Source organism: Budorcas taxicolor, chromosome X, assembly GCF_023091745.1.
Source record: "Budorcas taxicolor isolate Tak-1 chromosome X, Takin1.1, whole genome shotgun sequence".
In the NCBI taxonomy this organism is placed as follows: Eukaryota; Metazoa; Chordata; class Mammalia; order Artiodactyla; family Bovidae; genus Budorcas; species Budorcas taxicolor.
The window spans coordinates 49,435,380-49,457,953 of record NC_068935.1 but is presented as its reverse complement, the minus strand read 5'-3'; the positions used below and the strand labels follow the sequence as shown (position 1 = coordinate 49,457,953).

Sequence of the window (22,574 nt, the reverse complement as noted above, 5' to 3'; positions counted from 1 at the left end):
ACAAAGCTTACCACAAATTGTAATCATTAATAATCTTGTGCATGAAAGTGAAAGTCACACAGTCGTGTCCAACTCTGTAATCCCATGGACTGTAGCCTGCCCGGCTCCTCTGTACATGGACTTCTCCAGGCAAGAGTACTGGAGTGGGTTGCCATTTCCTTCTCCAGGGATCTTCCTGACCCAGGGATCAAACCAAGATCTCCTGCATTGCAGGCAGATTCTTTACTAACTAAGCCACTGGGGAAGTCCATGTGTGCAATTATTAAATATCTATCTCCCTTCCTGGGCTACAAATTCCATAACAACAGGGATCATAATTGTTTTACTCACTATCTAACATGGCTTGTGATAGAGTCAGCTTTCAATAAGTGGTTTTTGAGTTTATGAGTGAATAAATCATATGATTCATGCAAACCAAATCCAAAAGTTACTATTACTTTGTACACGAGGTGCAAAACCAAACCCAGAAATATCCTCATTGTGTGATGGGAATGTGATGTTAATACAAACTGGAGTTCTTCTGGTCCATATTTGAAATAGTCTTTTGGAAAAATAAACTTAATTTGGTGAACAAAACAAAATGAATCATTCACTTGTATTATTCAGAAAACATAAAAGGTAGATGCAATTCACAATAGCCCCTTTCATTCATTAATTTACCTCTCCTCACCTCTTAACTTCTCAAACATTTACCTCAAAACACTCACAAAATACTAGCCTGTGTGACTCTTTTATTCAGTTCCCCTTTCTTCCTACAACACTTTTGTTGTGTTTCTTAACTTCCTGAATTCTTCATAAGATGTTCAGACATCTTTCTTACAAAGACAAGTCTCTCAGAAAGAAGAAAGGAGACAGAGAGAAGCTTAGCAGAAAAAATCAATTTTCTTCAGCAAGAGTATCCTAAAAGTTGTCCCTGCCATATAAAATCAAAAGTAATTTAGTAGATAAGAGGAAATATAAAAAAACATTTCTAAAATCTTACTTCCAGTGGAGGACAGATAAACAAAAATGGATTGAACTAAATAAATCTTTTTACAAGATGTTCACAGTCTGCACAAAAAATATTGACTGAATGCTGGTTTGCCAATAGACATTTGCTTTAAAATCTCCACATCCCTTCAATGACTTTATTGTCTTATAACTCTGTGTTCATACCTAAGATGAGGGGAGTATATTATCTTAATCAGTTTTCATAGAAGATAGTGTGATGCAATGAAAACTGACATGGTTTGGGAGCAAGATTGACCGGAATCACAGCTTGTTGTGCTATGCTAAGTCACTTTAGTTGAGTCTGACTTTGTGACCCAATGGACTGTAGCCTGCCAGGCTCCTGTATCCATGGGATTTTCCAGGCAAGAATACTGGAGTGAGTTGCCATTTCCTTCATCAGGGACTCTTCCTGATCCAGGGATTGAATCCACATCTCTTAAGTCTCCTATATTGGCAGGCAGGTTCTTTACAACTAGAGCCACCTGGGAAGCCCCAAATCACAGCTTGCCATTCATTATCTTGGAAAACTGAGCAAGAAATTTAACTTTTGTTTCCTCCATCTTAAAATTGTCATCATGCCACCTATCTCAAGGATTGCCTTTAAAGTTACAAATAATACATGAGAATTAGAATAAACATAATAGGTAAAGAGATTGATTGAGTAATTTTAAAAAAAAGTCACCAAGAAAAGCCCATGCCCAATTGGCTTCACTGGTAAATTCTACCAGTGGTTTAAAGAAAAAATAAGACCAATCTTCTAGAAAATATTCCATAAAATAGAAAAGAATGAAACATTGCCTGACTCATTCTAGGTAGTATTACCAGATACCAAGACCATACAGACTGGTTCCAAATAGGAAAAGAAGTAAGTACATCAATGCTATATATTGTCACCCTGCTTATTTAACTTATATGCAGAGTATATCATGAGAAACGCTGGGCTGGATGAAGCACAAGCTGGAATCAAGATTGCCAGGAGAAATATCAATAACCTCAAATATGCAGATAACACCACCCTTCTGGCAGAAAGTGAAGAAGAACTAAAGAGCCTCTTGATGAAAGTGAAAAAGGAGAGTGAAAAGTTGGCTTAAAACTCAACATTCAGAAAACTAAGATCATGGCATCTGGTCCCATCACTTCATGGCAAATAGATGGGGAAACAGTAGAAACAGTGAGAGACTTTATTTTATTGGGCTCCAAAATCACTGTAGATGGTGATCACAACCATGAAATTAAAAGATGCTTCCTCCTTGGAAGGAAAGTTATGACCAACCTAGATGGCAATCCACTCCAGTGTTCTTGCCTGGAGAATCCCAGGGACGGAAGAGCCTGGTGGGCTGCCGTCTATGGGGTCACACAGAGTTGGACATGACTGAAGTGACTTAGCAGCAGTAGCAGACAGCATATTAAAAAGCAGAGACATTACTTTGCCAACAAAGGTCTGTCTAGTTAAGGCTATGGTTTTTCTAGTAGTCATGTATGGATGTGAGAGTTGGACATAAAGAAAGCTGAGTGCCAAAGAATTGATGCTTTTGAACTGCGGTGTTGGAGAAGACTCTTGAGAGTCCCTTGGACTGCAAGGATATCCAATCAGTCTATCCTAAAGGAGATCAGTCCTGGGTGTTCATTGAAAGGTCTGATCTTGAGGCTGAAACTCCAATACTTTGGCCACCTGATGTGAAGAGTTGACTCATTTGAAAAGACCCTGATGTTGGGAAAGATTAAAGGCAGGAGGAGAAGGGGATGACAGAGGATGAGATGGTTGGATGGCATTACCGACTTAATGGACATGAGTTTGGGTAGGCTTCGATAGTTGGTGATGGACAGGGAGGCCTGGCGTGCCGTGGTTCATGGAGTCATAAAGAGTCGGACACTACTGAGCGACTGAACTGAACTGAACTGAACTGAGACCACACAAAAATATCCTATGAAAATAAAACTGTACAGAAATACCTCATATAAATACAAATATAAAACTTCAAAAATATTAGCAAACAAAATCCAGCAATATATAAAAATAATAATACACATGACAAAGTGGGATTTGTCCTATGAAATAAATGTTGATTTAATATCTGAAAACAAATTAATGCAATATATCATATCAGTATAATAAAGAACACAAGGCATAGCACCATGTCAAGAGATGCATAAAACATATTTGACCTAAACAACATCTGTGTCTGGTCTTTTCTTTGTAAGTGGCTTAGGGATTAGAATTCTATCATATGTTATAGGTCTCTTCAGATTTTATATTTCTTCTTGTGTCAGATTCAATGCTTTCATATCTTTTAGGAATTTTCTAATTACACCCAAATATTCTAGTTGGTTTTCATAAAGGTTTTCACAGTATTCTTTAATAATCCTTTTTATTTCTGTAAGGACATAGTGATTCCTTCTCTTTCAGCACTTATTTTGGTAATTTGTGCCTGTTATGTTTAGTTTTATGTGTAACTTTGTCTGGGCCACAGTGCTTATATATATATATATATACACACATACATATATATGTGTATATATATATATACATATATATATAGTCAAACATTTTTCTGGGCATTTCTGAAAAACGGTTTTCTTGGAAAACAATAATTTTGAAAGTGGCGAACTTTGAGTAAAACAAGTTATCCTCTAAAATGTATGTGTAACTTACCAAATCAGTTGAAAATCCTAACAGTGAAAAGTTTCATCTCCCCCAAGCAAAAAGGAGTTCTGACTGCAGCTTGCCTTTGAACTTGAACTTTAACTCCTCCCTAGGTCTCTAGCCTGATGGCCTATCTTGCAAATTTTAGACTTGAACCTTCACAGTAATATGAGATAATTCTTGGGGAAAAAGGGAGAAATTAAAAAAAAAATTTGGTTTTCGAAGAACAGATTTCAGGTACTAGTTTCTAAAGAACCAAATTATGGTGTTGCTAATTTTTATTTTCTCTTTCTTAATTTCTGCTATAACCTTTATTAATTCCCCTTTTTTTCTGCTTGATTTGTGCTTAGTTTGTTCTTCTTTTACTAATTTCTTAAGGTATGAGCTTAGGTTAATTGATTTGAGATCTCTCTTTTTTTCTAATACAGCCATTACAGCACTATTCAGATGCTTTAAATTTGTCATGTAATTTACTTTTCACTACATCTATGGGATATTCATATTATCATAACCATTTTACAGATGAGGAAACAGGAGAGCAGAAAAAGTTGTTGGTCACATGGCTAGTTACCAGTAAGACCAGAATTTGATCGTAAATAGGATTGATCACACATTTTTTTTTCTTTCTTTTTTTAAATTGAGATATAGTTGATTTTATTGAATCAGTTCCATGTACTAAACAGTATGTCCTAGTTTATCTATTATACATATATAATTGTGCATCTGTTAAACCTTGATTCCCAGTTTATCTCTCCCCGCTTTCCACTTTGGCAGCAAGAAGTTTACTTTGTGTATCCATGAGTCTATTTCTGTTTTGTAAATAAATTCATTTGTATCATTTTTTTTAGGTTCCACATATAAGTAATGAAGGAGGAAACAGACATAACAGGCTCCATTTTGAAAGCAGGACTGCATCTTGGGCCTGATTGGACTTTGAGTTATATGCCCAGTATCTATGGAAACAACATACCATACCAACTGGAAAACCAGGCCCCCCAGATGGAAGAGCCCCAGGGCCCATACTTAGATTCTCCATTGCCTAAAATAATACTCTAATTATCTGTGTTGTGTAACCAAATAGAATCATAAATTCTATTATGCTTAGTGGGATATGACCACAGGCCTATTGATAATTGTCCACTGTTAACTATCTAGGCTTAAGGCATATGAATAATGGGTTAACTTTGATTATATCTTTCTCTTCCTTTGTTCAGATTAGTTTCAGGGAATTTGGGGAGGTGGGTTTCAGCAAGTACACTTAGGGTATATAAGGTTTTCACAAAAACTGGTCAGGGTCCTTGGCTAAGAGGTGACTCTGCCTTGGGCCCGCCAGTGTAATAAACTGCACTCCACTATCTGCATTGTCTTTCTGAGTGAGTTTGTCTCCCGGAATGCATGGCTATAACATTTGGTGCATCGGCAAGGAAACTCCCCACTTTGAGGAGACAAGTCCCATTTGGGACTACTCTGAGGCCTTGCGGCTTGAATCTTCTAGAGGGGGGAAAGCGCCTCACCCTTCTGGAAGGATTCTGCTTCTGAACACCCAGACTTTTCAAGTTAGCAGGTAGTGGATGGCAGTAGGGGAACTGAGCACTCAGGTGGGGAGGAACCCACCCCGCAGGGTGGAAGAGGGGGCCTGATCACCCCCCTGGGAGGGACTAGAAGGGGCACGGACCCACAGTGGCCTGGAATAGGCAGGCAAGAGCTATTGCTTGGTACACAGGTTGATGAGTGTGCTACAGTTTAGGAAGGAAATTTGTGAAGGTCATTTAGGAGATGTGTCCACGTCGTCTCAGGGAAAATTGTTACCAGCGATTGCCAGGGGAGTTTTAGAATAGGAAACTGGTCCTTGTATGCTCGTATTCTGCCCTCCCCCAGGAGGTGTCCCATCTGCTGTGAAATTCTTGACCCCCTCGGAATTGTTAGACTAGAAGGAAGGGGATACATAAGTGAGTATGAATTGGCTTTCCCAGAGATGGCCTGGGACATGGTATATTTAACCCATCTGTGTTTTCATCTGCACCTGATCAAGCCCACCAAGGCAGAACGGACTTTAAGGGAGAAACAGTCTTGGACCATGTGGTTTCTGGTTCGGCTGTGCTGACTGGCAGGTGAAGGCATGCCGATCCCCCTTCTCCCTCTGGGATCTGGCAGATAAGGCTATTTTCACCCCAGTTAGGAAGGAGGCAGAATGGCAATTTAAGTGTCATTGAGTGGAAATATCAGAAGTACATAGGGTACTGAGAACTTCGTAGACAGAATGAAAAGGAAAAGTAGAAGAAGGTCCGAGAAGTTAAGCAAGATGGGAGGAAGTGAATCTAAGATAACTGTATTGGAGTGCATGATTAAAATTTTTAAGAAGGAATTAGGAGGAGACTATGGGGTGAAGATGAAGCCTAACCACCTCCACGTACTCTGTGAGGTCGAATGACCCCCTATGGGAGTAGGATGGCCACTAGAGAACACCATGAACTTAAAAATAGTGGAAGCAGTCTATACAGTAGGAGAGCCAGGACACCTGGATCAATATCCATATATTAACTTATGGCTAGGTTTAGCTCAAACCCTCCTACTTGGACAAGCTTCTGTATCCAGAATGGAAAGGGAAAAATATTAATGGCATGAAAATTGACTGATGATAAAAAAAGGAAATTCTAAAGGATTTGGAAGGGTCAACCTGACCCCTCCTCCATACTGGATAATGATGCTCCTGACACAGCGCTCCACCAGAATTGGAGGCCATATTAATGCCCAACCCAGGGCCAGGTGAAGTCCTGCAGCAGCCGCTGCTCCTCTGCCAGCTCTTCCCGAGGTCATAGAGCCGCCACCTCAGCAGGCTCCGATCCCAGTTACAGAAGTCTCTGGCCAGCACTTCCGGAATCCGGCTCCAGCTGAACCACCCAAGCTATACCCATCTCTCCCCGTGAGTACTGACAAGAAGGGGAGGGAAACGTTGGAATTAAGCAGACTGCGCTCTGCCAGAGAGCTGGAGGGAATGAAAGAGAACAGACAAGAGATTTGCAACGCTAGCTGCTGCTCTGGGAAAGTCTATCTCAGGCCCTCTGGAAAATCTCCTCTGCCCCAGGGACAGAACAGTCCTTCAACCGGTCCCAACGGAGGCCCTGGGCCCTGTTACAGCCAAACCAGTGTGCCTAGTGCTAAGCTTTTGGCCACTGGAAGAATGAATGCCCTAAGGCAAGGAAGGAAGAGGAAGCTCCTGCAGTTGTGGGGCTTGCTGACTTGGAAATTAAATAGGGCTGCCGGGGCTCAGAGATATCAGGTCCCCGAGAGCCCATGGTAAACTTAAAAGTGGGGGACCAAAACATTGACTTCATGGTGGATACAGGGACAGAACTGTTGGTAGTAACAAAACCTGTGGCACCACTGTCCAAAAAGACTACTGCTGTAACTGGGGTATTGGGAGAAGACATGATTAAATCATTCTGCCAGCCCAAAAAAATGTCAGATGGGGGGGGGGGCACCAAGTGGTTCATGAATTCCTCTACATTCCTGAGTGCCCAGTACCTCTGTTGGGAAGAGACTTGCTCTCCAAAGTAGGAGCACAAGTGACTTTCTCCCCTGAGGAGAGGCCCAGCTTCCAGATGGACACTATGACTTATTTGCCCTCTCTCTCAATATCACCCCAAGATGAGTGGAGGTTGCATGAGCCTCTGAAGGAACAACCAGGTGGGCTGGAAGAGCATGAGAGAGAGCTAACTCAATTATTCCCTGAGGTCTGGGCAAAAGACAAACCTCCCCCCCCCCACCCCACCCGCCCCGCCAGGCTGGCTAGACATCAAGCCCCAGTGATAATAGAACTCAAACCAGGTACCGTCCCAGTTAGAAAGCACCAGTATCCGCTACCAATAGAGGCCTGGGACAGCATACTGCCACACATCAATAGATTGAAACAAGCGGGCATTCTAGTAGAGTGCTAGTCGGCTTGGAATACGCTGCAACCAGGCTACTGTGACTTTACACCCCACTGTTCCAAACCCCTATACCTTACTTAGCCTCCTCCCATACAGATCTGAAAGGAAGAGGTAAGGTAGCTAGGGTTTGTTTTAAAGAAGGACACAAGGTTCCAGACCCTAGTTGGGTCCTATATACTGATGGCACTAGCCTGATAAAACAAGGACAATGGCTGTCAGGTTAGCCAAAACGGAAGGGGCCATCAAGACTGAAAAGGGATGGTGGTAATTGCCAAGTGGCAAATTATTGGTACCGGAGGAGCTGGCACACACTCTGGTAAGCCAAACACACCAAGCGACCCATGCTGCCTGCTCACAGGTTAATGTTGCCTCTCGGGTATTCAGACGAAAACCTCCGGGTATTCAGATGAAAGGCACGCTGCCCTTTGAACACCTGGGAATGGACTTCACTGAAATGAAACCTCACCGACACTACCGTTACCTGCTGGTCATGGTATGTACATTCTCGGGATGGGAAGAAGCTTTTCCTAGCTGGACTGAAAGAGCATCAGAAGTAGCCCAGTGCCTGCTTAGGGAAATAGTTCCCAGATGTGGACTATCTACCAGCATTGGTTCAGACAATGGCCCGGCTTTTGTAGCTGATTTAGTACAACAAGTAAGCAAAACTTTAAACATCAAATGGAAACTGCACACTGCATATAGGCCCAGAGTTCTAAGATGGTGGAATGAACCAACCGGACATTGAAGAGACTCTCCAAGTGGATCATAGAGACTGACTGCTCCTGGGTGGACTTGCTTCTGAAAGCTCTGCTGTCAGGATGACCCCACAGTCCCAAGGCTATTCTCCTTACAAAATTGTGAATGGGAGGCCCCCTCCCATAATAAAACAGGTGTCAACAAATTTGCCTCAGGTAAGAGGGAATAGGATTTCACAGCAGATGGAAATGGGTAAGGTAATAAATCGGGTAACTAAGTTTGTACAAGAAAGGCTGCCATTCCCCCTTGGGGAACAGATTCACAAATTTGTGTCCAGGGATCAAGTATGGGTCAAGGACTGGAAACACAACTCCTTGGCACCACATTGGAAGGGTCCATATACTGTTGTTCTAACCACTCTGACGGTAGTTAAAGTTGCAGGTCACACTCCCTGGATCCTCCACATGAGGGTGAAGAGAGCATACCACTCAGACCCAGAGGACACCGAGTGGACTATACAAAAGGACCCCACTGATCCCCATGAAACCAAGATCATCTTAAAGAAGAAAAAAAGGTGAAGCTCTCCAACCAACTGCTGCTACAAGGACTTGCTGGTATCATCTTGAGACTACCATAGTTTCAGCACAAGGAGGGACCAGTAATATAATTAATGTTGAATGTTTTGTATATATTCCTGATCTATCTGGCAATATATCAGCCACCCTAGGTGACATGAAAGGTCAGTAAAAGCTATGCCTGATGATGATCTTTCTTTTTGGACTTCGGTCCTATCTTGTGTGAAGGGTGATTGGTGGAAAACTATATTTACCATTGTTATAGTTGCCTTGATAGTTCTGCTTTGTGGACCCTGCATTTTACAATGTATTATGAACTTTGTAACCCAGAGGTTGGTGTCATTCTCCCAAATTGGCAGTCAGAGAGCCAGGGTGCAATATATTTCTATGAGTGATGCTCATACTATGAGTTAAGAGCATCAAGATGGGGGAATGAAGGGGGAAACAGACATAACAGGCTCCATTTTGAAAGCAGGACTGCATCTTGGGCCTGATTGGACTTTGAGCTATATGCCCAGTATCTATGGAAACAACATACCAACTGGAAAACCAGGCCCCCCAGATGGAAGAGCCCCAGGGCCCATACCTAGATTCTACATTGCCTAAAAGAATACCCTAATTATCTGTGTAACCAAATAGAATCATAAATTCTATTATGCTTAGTGGGATATGACCACAGGCCTATTGATAATTGTCCACTGTTAACTACCTAGGCTTAAGGCATATGAATAATGGGTTAACTTTGATTGTATCTTTCTCTTCCTTTGTTCAGATTAGTTTCAGGGAATTTGGGGAGGTGGGTTTCAGCAAGTACACTTAGGGTATATAAGGTTTTCACAAAAACTGGTCGGGGTCTTTGGCTAAGAGGAGACTCTGCCTTGGGCCCGCCAGTGTAATAAACTGCACTCCACTATCTGCATTGTCTTTCTGAGTGAGTTTGTTTCCTGGAATACGTGGCTACAACAGTAATATCATATCATAGTTGTCTTTCTCTGTCTGGCTTACTTCACTTAGTATGATAATCTCTAGGTCCATCCATGTTGCTGCAAATAGTATTATTTTCATTCATTTTTTATGGTTGAGTAGCATTACATTGTATACATCTTTATCCAGTCCTCTGTTAATGGACATTTAGGTTGTTTCCATGTCTTGGATGTGGTAAATAGTGCTACTATAAACATTAGGATGCATGTATCTTTTTTAATTAGAGATTTCCTTTTCCAGATACATACACAGCAGAGGGATTGCTGGATCATATGGTAACTCTATTTTAATTTAATTTAATTTTTTTTAAGGAAACTCCATGCTACTTTCCATAGTGGCTGCACAAATTTTCATTTCCATCAACAATGTAGTAGGGTTCTGAAAGGCTGTTGTTGAATCACGCAAAGACGCCGGGATTCTTGGCCCCCAGAGGAGAAGAATTCAATCTGGGGCCAGAGACAAGGCTTGATCACTCAGAGCTTTTGTGTGACAAAGTTTTATTAAAGTATAAAAGAGATAGAGAAAGCTTCTGACATAGGCGTCAGAAGGGGGCAGAAAGAGTACCCCCCCAGCTAGTCTTCAGCTGGATGTTTATAGTCACTAGCAGTCTGTTAATGAAAGAAAGAAAGTGAAAGTGAAGTCACTCAGTCGTGTCCAACTCTTTGCGACCCCATGGACACCAGGCTCCTCCGTCCATGGGATTTTCTAGGCAAGAGTACTGGAGTGGGTTACCATTTCCTTCTCCAGGGAACTTCCCGACCCAGGGATCGAACCTTGGTCTCCCACATTGTAGGCAGACGCTTTCCATCTGAGCCACCAGTGAAGTCTAATGAAAGAAAGGAATGTCTTAAAACTCAGAATGGCACCAGGCCCCTCACCCATAAGATGCATTTTGGGATAATCTTGGCACCAAATCGTTCATCCTGGGCCATAAAATGATTAACTTGAATCTGGAAGAAAGGCAGATCACCATAAAAATAGTTTCATTTACATAGATTAGAGGGACAATATCTGAGTATAACATATTGGTTTATCAAGTAGGTTCTGAGCCAAGAGGCGGAACTGACTTGAAAACAGAGTTTGGGGTAAATGCATAGTACATTAGCATAGCTTAAGACAAACATTTCCATAAGAAAAAGGCATTGGTTATCTCTAGGTTTGAGAATAGTTAACTTCTGGTGAAACCTGGTGTCACTATGGCAACACAGTATTGTAAGAGAAACCTCCTTTTAAATTTGTATACAGAAGGAAAAAATATCGATAGTTTGTTTCCTCCTGCCGCTTAAGAGAGATAAAAATGTCTGACACTTGCAGGCTATTTCCTTCGTTTGGAGACCCCTGGCTTCCTGCCTGTTACTTTCTCTGTTCCCCATGAATGCTTTTTTCAAATAAACAATTATACCTCACAGAGCACTTCTATCCTTATAAAAGCTTAATACATCAACAACAAAATAACTGACATATTTACTCATTCTATAAGTTTCTCAAAAGTAACACAACATAGCAATAATTTAATGAGAGTTATGTGTTTAACCCACAAATCTGTTAATTTTTAAAGGTCAGTGAAGGACCTATGCTACTCCATTTTGTTAACAGAAAAATTCCATTTTGTAAGGTTCCAGGAAAAGAGCCTTTGAAAATCCAAGAGCCTTTGGAAATCCCCTGACCTCACCCCACCACCCTCGAGCCAGTCGGACCCCAGACCAAAATATCCTGATTTAACATAGTCTACCTAGGTAATGGGAACCAATCAGAACCTGGGGCCAGCCCAGGAAATGGGAACCAATCAGAATCCGGGGCCAGCCTGGGAAAATAAAAACCAATCAGAAAGCAACACCTAACCCTTCCACAGAAGGTAACCAATTAGATGTCTCCCAACCCAGAAACTCCCGTTTTTCAAATTTCTCGCATGAGAATACCCTATATAAGCAATGAAACCCAGAACTCGGGGCTCCTTCCTATAGCCGCTGCGTCGGTATTGGTGGGAGCCCCAGCTCGAGCTTGGTAATATAAACTCTCTTGCTTTTGCATCGGATATCGGCTCCCTGGTGGTCATTGGGAGATTTCTCGACTTGGGCACATTTGGGGGCTCGTCCGGGATCTCCCACCGGCTCCACGGGAAGACTGATCCGGAGAGTCATCTACAGCCGGTAAGCTTTTTTCTGTCTTTCTTTTCACTCCTGGTAGGGCCTGGTTTCTGAGACCGGTATACGACTCAGGAAGACGCGCTGGAGAGTCACCGGTGGGGGTCGTTGGGAGACGTCCCCGACCCCGGAGTGAGGGGACGGAGTCCCCTGTTCTCTGTAGACGATAGCGGGTCGCTCCCTCTGAATGGCTGGAGGCTGTCGTCATTCGGTTTTACCTCCGGACTCCCGGAGGTGTATTTCTCCTGCCTCTCTGTCTCTTTGTGTGGCTGTTCCTATTGTCTGTGTTAATTTACCAACATCTGACTAATCCTGGGACGATGGGGCAATGCCATTCTAGCCCCACACTTCTATCCTTGGTTACTGATAATTTTAAGGAGGTCAAGATGCACGCTCATGACCTCAGTGTAGAAATTAAAAGGAATAAATTAACCACTTTTTGCACCGAAGAATTGCCGATTTTCCATGTAGGCTGGCCCTCAGAAGACACCTTCGACTTGGGAACTGTACACCGAGTCCGGAATATCATCTTCTGACTGCAGATCGGACACCCTGACCAAGTTCCCTATATCATAGTATGGGAAAATATCATATTGCGTCCCCCTTCTTGGTAAAACCTTTTTTGCCTCAACAGGGATTTTCTACTGCTCAGGTGTTGGTGACATGTATAGGAAAGAACCCGAAGACTCCCAAGGAATCTGAACCAACGGCACCACTATACCCTATCTTGCAGGGGGGAACAGAAGAAGAACTTCTCTTTCCTCCCCCTTACCAACCCCCCAAACTGTCACTGGACCCCGCCATTCCTTCACCCAGGGACGAAACACAGGGTTGGGGGGGGGGCACACAAAATACTCGCCATCGGCGAGCCAGGTCCCCGGAGGGGCCGGCAGACTCAACTGTTGTCCTCCCCTTACGAGTGACCAGCCCCCCCGATGAAGCAGGAAACCAACCTCATCAATACTGGCCCTTCTCTACTAGTGACCTATATAACTGGAGATCCCAGAATGCTAAGTTCTCAGACAATCTTACAGACCTAACTAACCTTCTAGAAACTGTGCTTTTTACTCGTCAGCCCACCTGGGACAACTGCCAACAGCTGCTCCAGATTCTCTTCACCACAGAAGAGAGAGAGAGACTACAGAATGAGGCCTGTAAAAGGGTCCCAGGGGCAAATGGAGAACCCACCACTAATATAGATGAAATCAACACCTCTTTTCCTCTATCGCGACCTGACTGGGATTACAATATGGCACGAGATAAGGAGAGGCTCCAGGTCTATCACCAGACTCTTTTGGGGGGGCTTAAGGCAGCTGCATGGAAACCTACTAACCTAGCTAGAGTGGGAGATGTTCAGCAGGGTCCCACCGAGAGTCCAGCAGCCTTCCTGGAGAGGCTAATGGAGGCCTTTAGACAATACACCCCCATGGATCCAGAAGCAGAAGGCACTCAGGCTGCTTTGATAATGCATTTTGTCAACCAGGCGGCTCCCGACATTAGGAAGAAGTTACAAAAACTTGAACGCCTGGGTGAAAAGAGTATCCAGGATTTAATAACAGTAGCAGAAAGAGTCTACAACACCCGAGAAACCCCCGAGGAAAAGCAAGTCAAAGCAGCAAATTGCCAAACCCGTAACATGGCATGCATCCTGCTGGCTGCAACAGTTCCTGACTCGGGAGAGAGGGAGTGCCAGTTGTGCCACCTGGCTGCTGAAGGTACATCCCCATACACGACCAGCATTAGGAAAAAAACCAATGTGCATGTTGTAAAGAGGAAGGACATTGGGCCAAGCAATGCCCTAAGAAAAAGAAGGGACCACGAAAGACCCCCATCCTGGCTGTCGAAGAACTGAGCGATTAGGGAGGACGGGGTTTGGCGCCCCTCCCCAAACCCAGGGTAACCCTAAGAGTGGAGGGGACCCCAATTGACTTCCTTGTCGATACAGGGGCTCAATATTCGGTTTTGCTAGAGCCCCAGGGAAAACTGGCCAGAAAGACCTCTTGGGTGCAGGGGGCTACTGGAATGAAACAATACCAATGGACTACCCAAAGATCAGTGGACTTGGGTGCAGGCCGGGTATCCCACTCTTTCATGGTCATTCCGGAATGCTCCTTCCCTCTATTGGGAAGAGACCTGTTGACCAAAATGGGGGCCCAGATTCATTTCCTCCCAGGGGAAACCAAAATACTCGACCAGTCGGGCAGACCAATCCAAGTACTGACCATTCAATTAGAAGATGAATATTGGCTGCACCAGAAACCTATACCACTTCCGGTAGGCATTCGAAAATGGCTAGATGAGTTCCCCGAGGCGTGGGCCGAGACAGGGGGAACCGGTTTTGCCGAACACCACCCTCCTGTATATGTAGATCTTAAGCCAGGGGCTGACCCCATCCAGGTCCGACAATACCCCATGACCCTGGAGGCCTGACAGGGGATCACCCCCCATATCCACAGGCTCCTAGCCCAGAAAATCTTGAGACCCTGCCAGTCGGCCTGGAACACCCCCTTGCTCCCTGTCAAAAGAACAAATTCTCATGACTATCGGCCAGTGCAGGATTTATGAGAGGTCAACCGCCGAGTTTTAGATATTCACCCTACAGTGCTGAACCCATACAACCTCCTGAGCTCTCTCCCACTGGACCATCACGGGTATATGGTCTTAGATTTAAAGGATGCTTTCTTCAGCCTCCCCCTGGCATCCAAGAGCCAGGACCTTTTTGCCTTTGAATGGTCTGATCCAGAAGAAGGAATCAACGGCCAGCTGACCTGGACCCGGCTGCCACAGGGATTTAAGAATTCTCCCACCATCTTCGATGAGGCCCTCCATGAGGATCTGGGTGAGTTCAGACAACAACACCCCCAACTAACCTTGTTACAATATGTAGATGACCTCTTAACTGCAGCAAAGGACCAACAGACTTGCCTTATGGGCACCCAAGAACTATTGTGGACCCTTGGAAAATTAGGGTACTGAGCCTCAGCCAAAAAGGCTCAGATATGCCAACCAGAGGTCACCTACTTAGGGTATGTATTAAAGGAAGGACAGAGATGGCTGTCAGAGGCACAAAAGGAGACGATAATCAAAATCCCTACCCCAGATTCACCTCAAGGGGTGAGAGAATTTTTGGGGTCCGCTGGGTTCTGCCGTCTTTGGATCCCAAATTATGCGGAACTGGCTAAACCCTTGTATGAAGCCACAAAAAGTACCACCCCTTTCAGTTGGACGGAGCGGATGGAGACCGCTTTCAAGACTATTAAAACGGCCCTGCTGTCAGCCCCTGCCCTAGAGTTGCCTGACGTTACAAAACCCTTTCTCCTGTACGTAGATGAAAAACAAGGAGTGGCGAAGGGGGTACTGGTGCAACACCTGGGACCTTGGAAACGGCCGGTGGCTTACTTGTCTAAACGCCTAGACCCCGTGGCGTCAGGCTGGCCCCCATGCCTCTGCATGATTGTGGCAGTGGCCCTAATGGTCAAGGATGCAGATAAACTGACACTGGGGCAAGAGTTGCATATCACCACCCCCCATGCCATTGAGGACGTCCTAAAACAACCCCCAGATAGGTGGATCAGCAACGCTCAGCTGACCCACTACCAGGGATTACTGCTAAACCCCTCCAGAATCATCTTTCTGCAGCCTACTGCTCTCAATCCGGCTACACTGCTTCCCAACCCGGATTTGGAAGCCCCAATCCATGACTGCAGCGACATACTAGCCCAAGTACATGGAACGCGAGAGGACTTGCAAGATCACCCTCTAGCGGATGCTGAAGTTACCTGGTATACGGATGGAAGCAGTTTGGTCCGAGATGGGCTCAGGTATGCAGGGGCAGCCGTAACCACAGAAACCCAAATCGTGTGGGTGGAAGCACTACCTCCAGGCACTTCGGCTCAAAGGGCTGAACTAATCGCCCTAACCAAAGCCCTCCAGTTGGGAAAGGACAAAAAACTTAATGTCATTACTGATAGCCCATACCCCTTTGCTACTGCCCATATACACGGAGCCATCTACAGAGAGAGAGGCCTCCTCATGGCCGAGGGTAAAACGATCAAAAATAAAGAAGAAATAAAAACCCTCCTCACGGCATTATGGCTGCCTAAAAAACTAGTCATAATACACTGCCCAGGACACCGAAAGTCAGACACCCTGACCTCAAAGGGAAACAATTTGGCAGACAGAGCAGCCCAAGATGCAGCCCAGGGCACCGTGATAGAAGCCACCCTTCAATTGCCCGATCCTGGCAGCCCTGTTCTGCCAGCTTTTCCTAACTACTCACCAAGAGACTTAGACTGGATAAAAAGTTTGCCTATGACCCAACAACTGGCCGGGTGGTGGCGGGCAACAGACAGCTCCCTGATCCTCCCGGAGGAACTAGGAAAACAGGTGTTACTGAGGATGCATCATGCCACTCTCCTGGGAACCCACAAGATGCAGGACCTGATTAGACATGCCAAGATTACCATGAGAGACGTCAGATTGATGATAGAAAATATCGTATCAACCTGCAAGGCCTTCCAGCTCACCAACGCTGCCCATCACCCAGCCAACCGTGGGTCTAGAGAACTCGGGAGTCAAGGAGGAGCATAGTGGGAGGTGGACTTCAATGAGGTAAAACCAGGTAAATATGGATACAAATATCTACTGGTATTCATAGATACTTTCTCAGGATGGGGAGAAGCTTACCCCACCAAGAGAGAAACAGCACAGGTGGTGGCCAAAAAGCTGATTGAAGACATCTTGCCGTGGTTCGGGTTTCCTGCACAGGTGGGGTCGGACAATGGGCCAGCCTTCATATCTCAGGTAAGCCAGGGAGTAGCCCGGGCTTTGGGGGCTAGGTGGAAGTTGCATTGTGCTTATAGGCCCCAGAGCTCAGGACAAGTAGAGAGGATGAATAGAACACTCAAAGCAACATTAACAAAACTAGTTGCTGAGACTGGCAGGGACTGGGTGGTTCTCCTCCCCTTTGCCCTATACCGGGTGCGAAATTCTCCCTACCAACTGGGACTTACCCCCTTCGAAATTATGTATGGGATACCTCCCCCAATAATTCCTAACCTAAAGATAGAGGTGCTAAAAGAGATAGATGATCAAAGATTACTCTTTTGTCTCCAGTCCTTACAATACTCCCACAGGGACACGTGGAAAAGGCTCAAGGCATTATATGAATCAGGCCCACCACCTGAACCCCACTGCTACTGGCCAGGAGACTGGGTGTACGTGCACCACCATCATCAAGAGACCCTAGAGCCCAGGTGGAAAGGGCCCTTCCTAGTTGTCTTGAGGACACCCACTGCTCTCAAGGTTGATGGCATATCTACTTGGGTTCACTACACCCATGTACGGCCTGCGGACCTGTTTGCCCTAAGGGAATTCCTCCCCCAATGGAAGACCAAGCTGGACAAAACAAATCCACTCAAACTCAAGCTACAAAGACGATAAAAGTACTGTTTATACTGGTGCCTCTATGGCTTAGTGCTGCCGCTAACCCTCATCAACCAATGAACCTGACTTGGATGATTCTAAGCACAACTACGGGAGAAGTAATTAACTCCACCTCGGCCATTCATCCCAAAAACACCTGGTGGCCGGACTTGGAATTTGACCTTTGTCTTCTGGCCACGGGATCGTGGGACATTGCCGAATGGGAGGTAAGGATGCCCGGCAAGCCCAAATGTGGGGCTGGCATTGATAGGTGTAATACTCGGCCCCCCACTAACTCAGGGCCTGGATGCAGCCACTACATCCAACGGGCAAGCTTATGGGAAACGCCCTTCTATGTGTGCCCAGGAGGGAGACGGGACCGGGCAACCATCATTAACTGTGGGGAGGGCTAATAAGTTTTATTATGCCAATTCGGGATGCGAGTCAACGGGGACGGTCGATTGGGAGCCCCCTATTCGTGGTGATTTGTTTACCTTGGGTTGCGTTCTGGGGCCCACTAAGTCAACTGGGGGACATAGAAGGGTGTCCCTCATAACTGGGCCTTGTATGAACTTTCTTTGCAATCTGGTGAGGCTCAAATTCTCAACTGAAGGAAAAAAGTTCCCCGGTTGGGAAGCCGGACAATCCTGGGGCCTCAGGCTATATCAGCCAGGATATGACAATGGGTTGCTGTTCACCGTCAGGTTGAAAGTAGGAACCATACAGATTGGTCCAACTTGGGGCATAGGGCCCAATTCAGTCCTAGTGTCACGAGAGCCTACACATGCCCCCATTCGGCCCGCCCACATCCCCGCTCGAGAACCTAACCAAACACCTCCCGGGCCCTACATTACTAATACAAGCAACTCCCCTCCAGTTAGCCTTATGGGACCTAACATTAAGGATGATCAGGACCCGTTATTTAATATGATAATCAACTCCTATTGGGTCCTAAATTCCACTCGCCCGGACCTGACTTGCAGTTGCTGGTTATAACATCAAACCCCCCTATTATGAAGGTATAGCTATCCCGGGAGTTTACATTCAAACCAAAAACCACAAAGCTTGCCGATGGCAGCAGAAAGGAGATGCCAGATTAACCCTTCAACAAGTAACCGGGCGGGGCCTTTGCATAGGAAATGTCCCACAAACCTACCAACACCTCTGCAATTCTACAGATTCTATAGCGACAACCAGGTACCTGGTGCCTCCCCAGGAAAATTGGTGGGCCTGCTCCACAGGCTTAGCCCCTTGTATTCACGGGCAGGTGCTAAATGACTCCAAAGATTTCTGTGTATTTGTACTATTAGTCCCCCGACTGTTCTATCACTCCAATGATGAAATCCTCCCGAAACTAGAAGCTTCACACCGGTCCAAGAGAGAGCCAGTCTTGGCCTTAACCCTCACAGTCCTACTGGGGTTAGGGGTAGCCGGGGCAGGAACTGGGATATCCTCTTTAATGGTGCAAAATCAACGTTATTCTAGCCTAAGAGCAGCCATTGATCTTGAGATCGAAAGACTAGAAAGCTCAATCAGCCACCTCCAAGAGTCACTGAGTTCTCTGGTGGAAGTGGTACTGCAGAATAAAAGGGGATTGGATTTGGTTTTTCTCCAACGGGGTTGGTGGGGGGGGGTGGTGGTATGTGCTGCGTTAGGAGAAGAATGTTGTTTTTATGTGAATCACTCGGGGGTAGTCAGGGACTCCCTGGCCAAGATAAGAGAAGGGCTGAGTCAGAGAAAAAGAGAAAGAGATATGCCTCAAACCTGGTTTGAATCCTGGTTCAATTCATCCCCTGGTTCGCAACTCTCATATCCTCCTTGGTGGGGCCCCTGATTATCTTGTTACTATTGCTCACCTTCGGGCCATGCTTACTAAACAAATTGGTGGCCTTCATTAAAAGCCGCATCAACACAGTGCAGCTCATGGTACTCAGATCCCAATATGCGGCCCTACAAATGGTCCCCTTAGCAGGAAACAATATAGAGCTGACCCCAGACCTATGATTGGGTCTGTCCTGGATCCTAGAGAAGGGGGGAATGAAGGACCTTAGCTACTCCATTTTGTTAACAGAAAAATTCCATTTTGTAAGGTTCCAGGAAAAGAGCTTTTGAAAATCCAAGAGCCTTTGGAAATCCCCTGACCTCACCCCACCACCCTCAAGCCAATCGGACCCCAGACCAAAATCTCCTGACTTAACATAGTCTACCTAGGTAATGGGAACCAATCAGAACCTGGGGCCAGCCTGGGAAAATAAAAACCAATCAGAAACCAACACCTAACCCTTCCACAGAAGGTAACCAATTAGATGTCTCCCAACCCAGAAACTCCTGTTTTTCAAATTTCTCGCATGAGGATACCCTATATAAGCAATGTAACCCAGAACTCGGGGCTCCTCCCTATAGCCGCTGCGTCAGTATCGATGGGAGCCCCAGCTCAAGCTTGGTAATAAAAATTCTCTTGCTTTTGCATCGGATATCGGCTCCCTGGTGGTCATTGGGAGATTTTGCGACTTGGGCACAACAGTCAGCTCATAGAAAATAAGTATCAGTAGAGATATATTTACTTGGCACATATTTCCCTCAAGCACAACCAATTTTGTCAATATATAATTCTCATATTGGAAATATGACTGGAGCTGAAACGATAGAATATGCAAAATTCCATTCAGCAAAACGAAAGTTTAATATTGGCATCTAAGACTTTAAAGATAACTTATATTTCACACCAAAGCATTTTGAAAAGTTTGTTTTATTCCGGGGATTTTTTTTTTTCTATCCATCATAACTGTTCTCAATTATCACCATAAACATAGTTGTACACAACCTAAATCTGTATGCAAGTTTTGTCCTCAAAAGAGAATAAACTTTTCAGTTTCAGTTTAATTTAGTTCTTTATTTCTGTCTAAATCAAATTATAAGTACATTTACAAAATGTCTTTGGCACTAAATGTTAACTTTGGAAAATTGTTTTCTAAGAATTCCTACAAATCATCACTTTACATTATTCACTGCTAAATTAAAGTATGAAAAAGCACCTCAAACTACCTTTTTATATTACTCAACATTCTGATACACAAAGCTTCCAATGGAAATATCAATCAAGAAAATATTGCATCACTCAACATGTACTATGACCTAAAATGAGCACAAATGTTAGCACATTAAAAACATGTTCAATACAATTTAAAATTAAAAGCATGTTCAATTATACTAGAAGGATATTCTCAAAAATTTCCTGGAAAGCTGACTCTTATGCTGGGCCATGCTGGCATTAGCTTATATTGCTTCTAAATAAATTCCTCATTAATGCAAATACAATGCAGGCTAAAATAATCTGAAGAAATTATCTGAGAGGCTGCTTAATAAAATGGAGACTGAAACATGAAAGGGAAATTAAAATAAAAGGTATATTTAAAAAAAACATTTTTTATTTATTTTTGGCTGTGCTAAGTCTTCATTGGGGCACACAGGCATTCTCCAGTTTCGATGAACAGGGGCTACTCTCTAGTTGTGCTGCATGAGCTTCTCATTGCAGTAGTTTCTCTTGTTGCAGAGCACAGGCTCTAGGCATACAGGCTTAGTTGTCCTGTGGCATGTGGAATATTCCCAGACCAGGAAAGAAACCCAGACCCCCTGCCTTGGCAGGCAGCCTTCGGTGAATGGGGTGAGATGGAGTTGAAGGAAGTTTCATTTTCCCAATACTTTAAACTAATTATCCTGGTGTTATTCCATTATCATCCTCCTGCCCTGTGTTCCTATCTGGTATTTTGTAGGTTCTGGCATCTGGTCTCATCACTTCATGGGAAATAGATGGGGAAACAGTGGAAACAGTGTTAGACTTTATTTTTTGGGCTCCAAAATCACTGCAGATGGCGATTGCAGCCATGAAATTAAAAGACGCTTACTCCTTGGAAGAAAAGTTATGATCAACATAGATAGCATATTGAAAAGCAGAGACATTACTTGCCGACTAAGGTCCATCTAGTCAAGGCTATGGTTTTTCCTGTGGTCATGTATGGATGTAAGAGTTGGACTGTGAAGAAGGCTGAGGCCCGAAGAATTGATGTTTTTGAACTGTGGTGTTGGAGAAGACTCTTGAGAGTCCCTTGGACTGCAAGGAGATCCAGCCAGTCCATTCTGAAGGAGATCAGCCCTGGGATTTCTTTGGAAGGAATGATGCTGAAGCTGAAACTCCAGCACTTTGGCCACCTCATGCTAAGAGTTGACTCATTGGAAAAGACTGATGCTGGGAGGGATTGGCCAGGAGGAGAAGGGGACGACAGAGGATGAGATGGCTGGATGGCATCACTGACTCGGTGGACGTGAGTCTGAGTGAACTCTGGGAGTTGGTGATGGACAGGGAGACCTGGTGTGCTGTGATTCATGGGATCGCAAAGAGTCGGACACGACTGAGTGACTGAACTGAACTGAGGCCTCTCAGACATTCTTTAGGAAAGATGAGCTTTTTCTCTGGCTCAGTGTTGCTATAATTGGACAGTAGATAGCCAATAAATTTATTCAAGTATGAAGTAACACAAAAAAGTAGCCAGCCACTGATAAAGAAATATTTGTGTTGTCTAAATTGGCTGACAGCAAGTCATTCTAATGTGCAGAGCTGAAAAACTTCTTCCTGCTTAGCAGTGTATGTTTTCCAGGCTAATGGTCCGACCCCTGTAGAGTGGCAGACTGCATGCAAGGGTTGTGAATTCATGCATCAGACTCAGATTACTCCTCCAACCATATTCCTCTAATCCCATGGTCTTTAAAAAGTGTCGAATGTAAAAAGCTGAAACTTATATGTGTTCTGTTACTCTACCCACTATGTCAACTAGACAGACACTTGCTATCATTCATTTACATGATAAAGTCTATTCATGAATATGGTGCTGCATTCCTCTATGCCTCTAAAAATGCAGGTGCAATAATTTCCTGAACATGGATTTACTTTCAAAATTATAAATGAGCGAGAAGGGGCAATAATTTAATCAACTCCACAATGCATGTGTCAAACCAATCTGGCTTTTACAAGTGAAGTCAAAATGACTTTCGTTGCCACCTAGAGCAATCAAAGGGAAAATTTAAGACTTTTAGTCTAATAAATTGAGAACACTTCGTTATATAGCCACCACTCTAGAATACAAAAGGTGTTTTAGAGATATTTATCAAATCTAAGAGTATAAATTGT

At 44.4% G+C, this 22,574-nt stretch overlaps 1 protein-coding gene across 1 annotated transcript; it reads left to right on the top strand.

The window, feature by feature from the left end:
- Window positions 1-12,542: 12,542 nt before the first annotated feature.
- Window positions 12,543-17,407, top strand: LOC128069423 (uncharacterized). Its single transcript, XM_052662630.1, is given in 3 exon segments — window positions 12,543-13,706; window positions 13,709-16,221; window positions 16,318-17,407. Coding segments are annotated over 3 exon segments (4,767 nt in total).
- The last annotated feature ends 5,167 nt before the right edge of the window (window positions 17,408-22,574 follow it).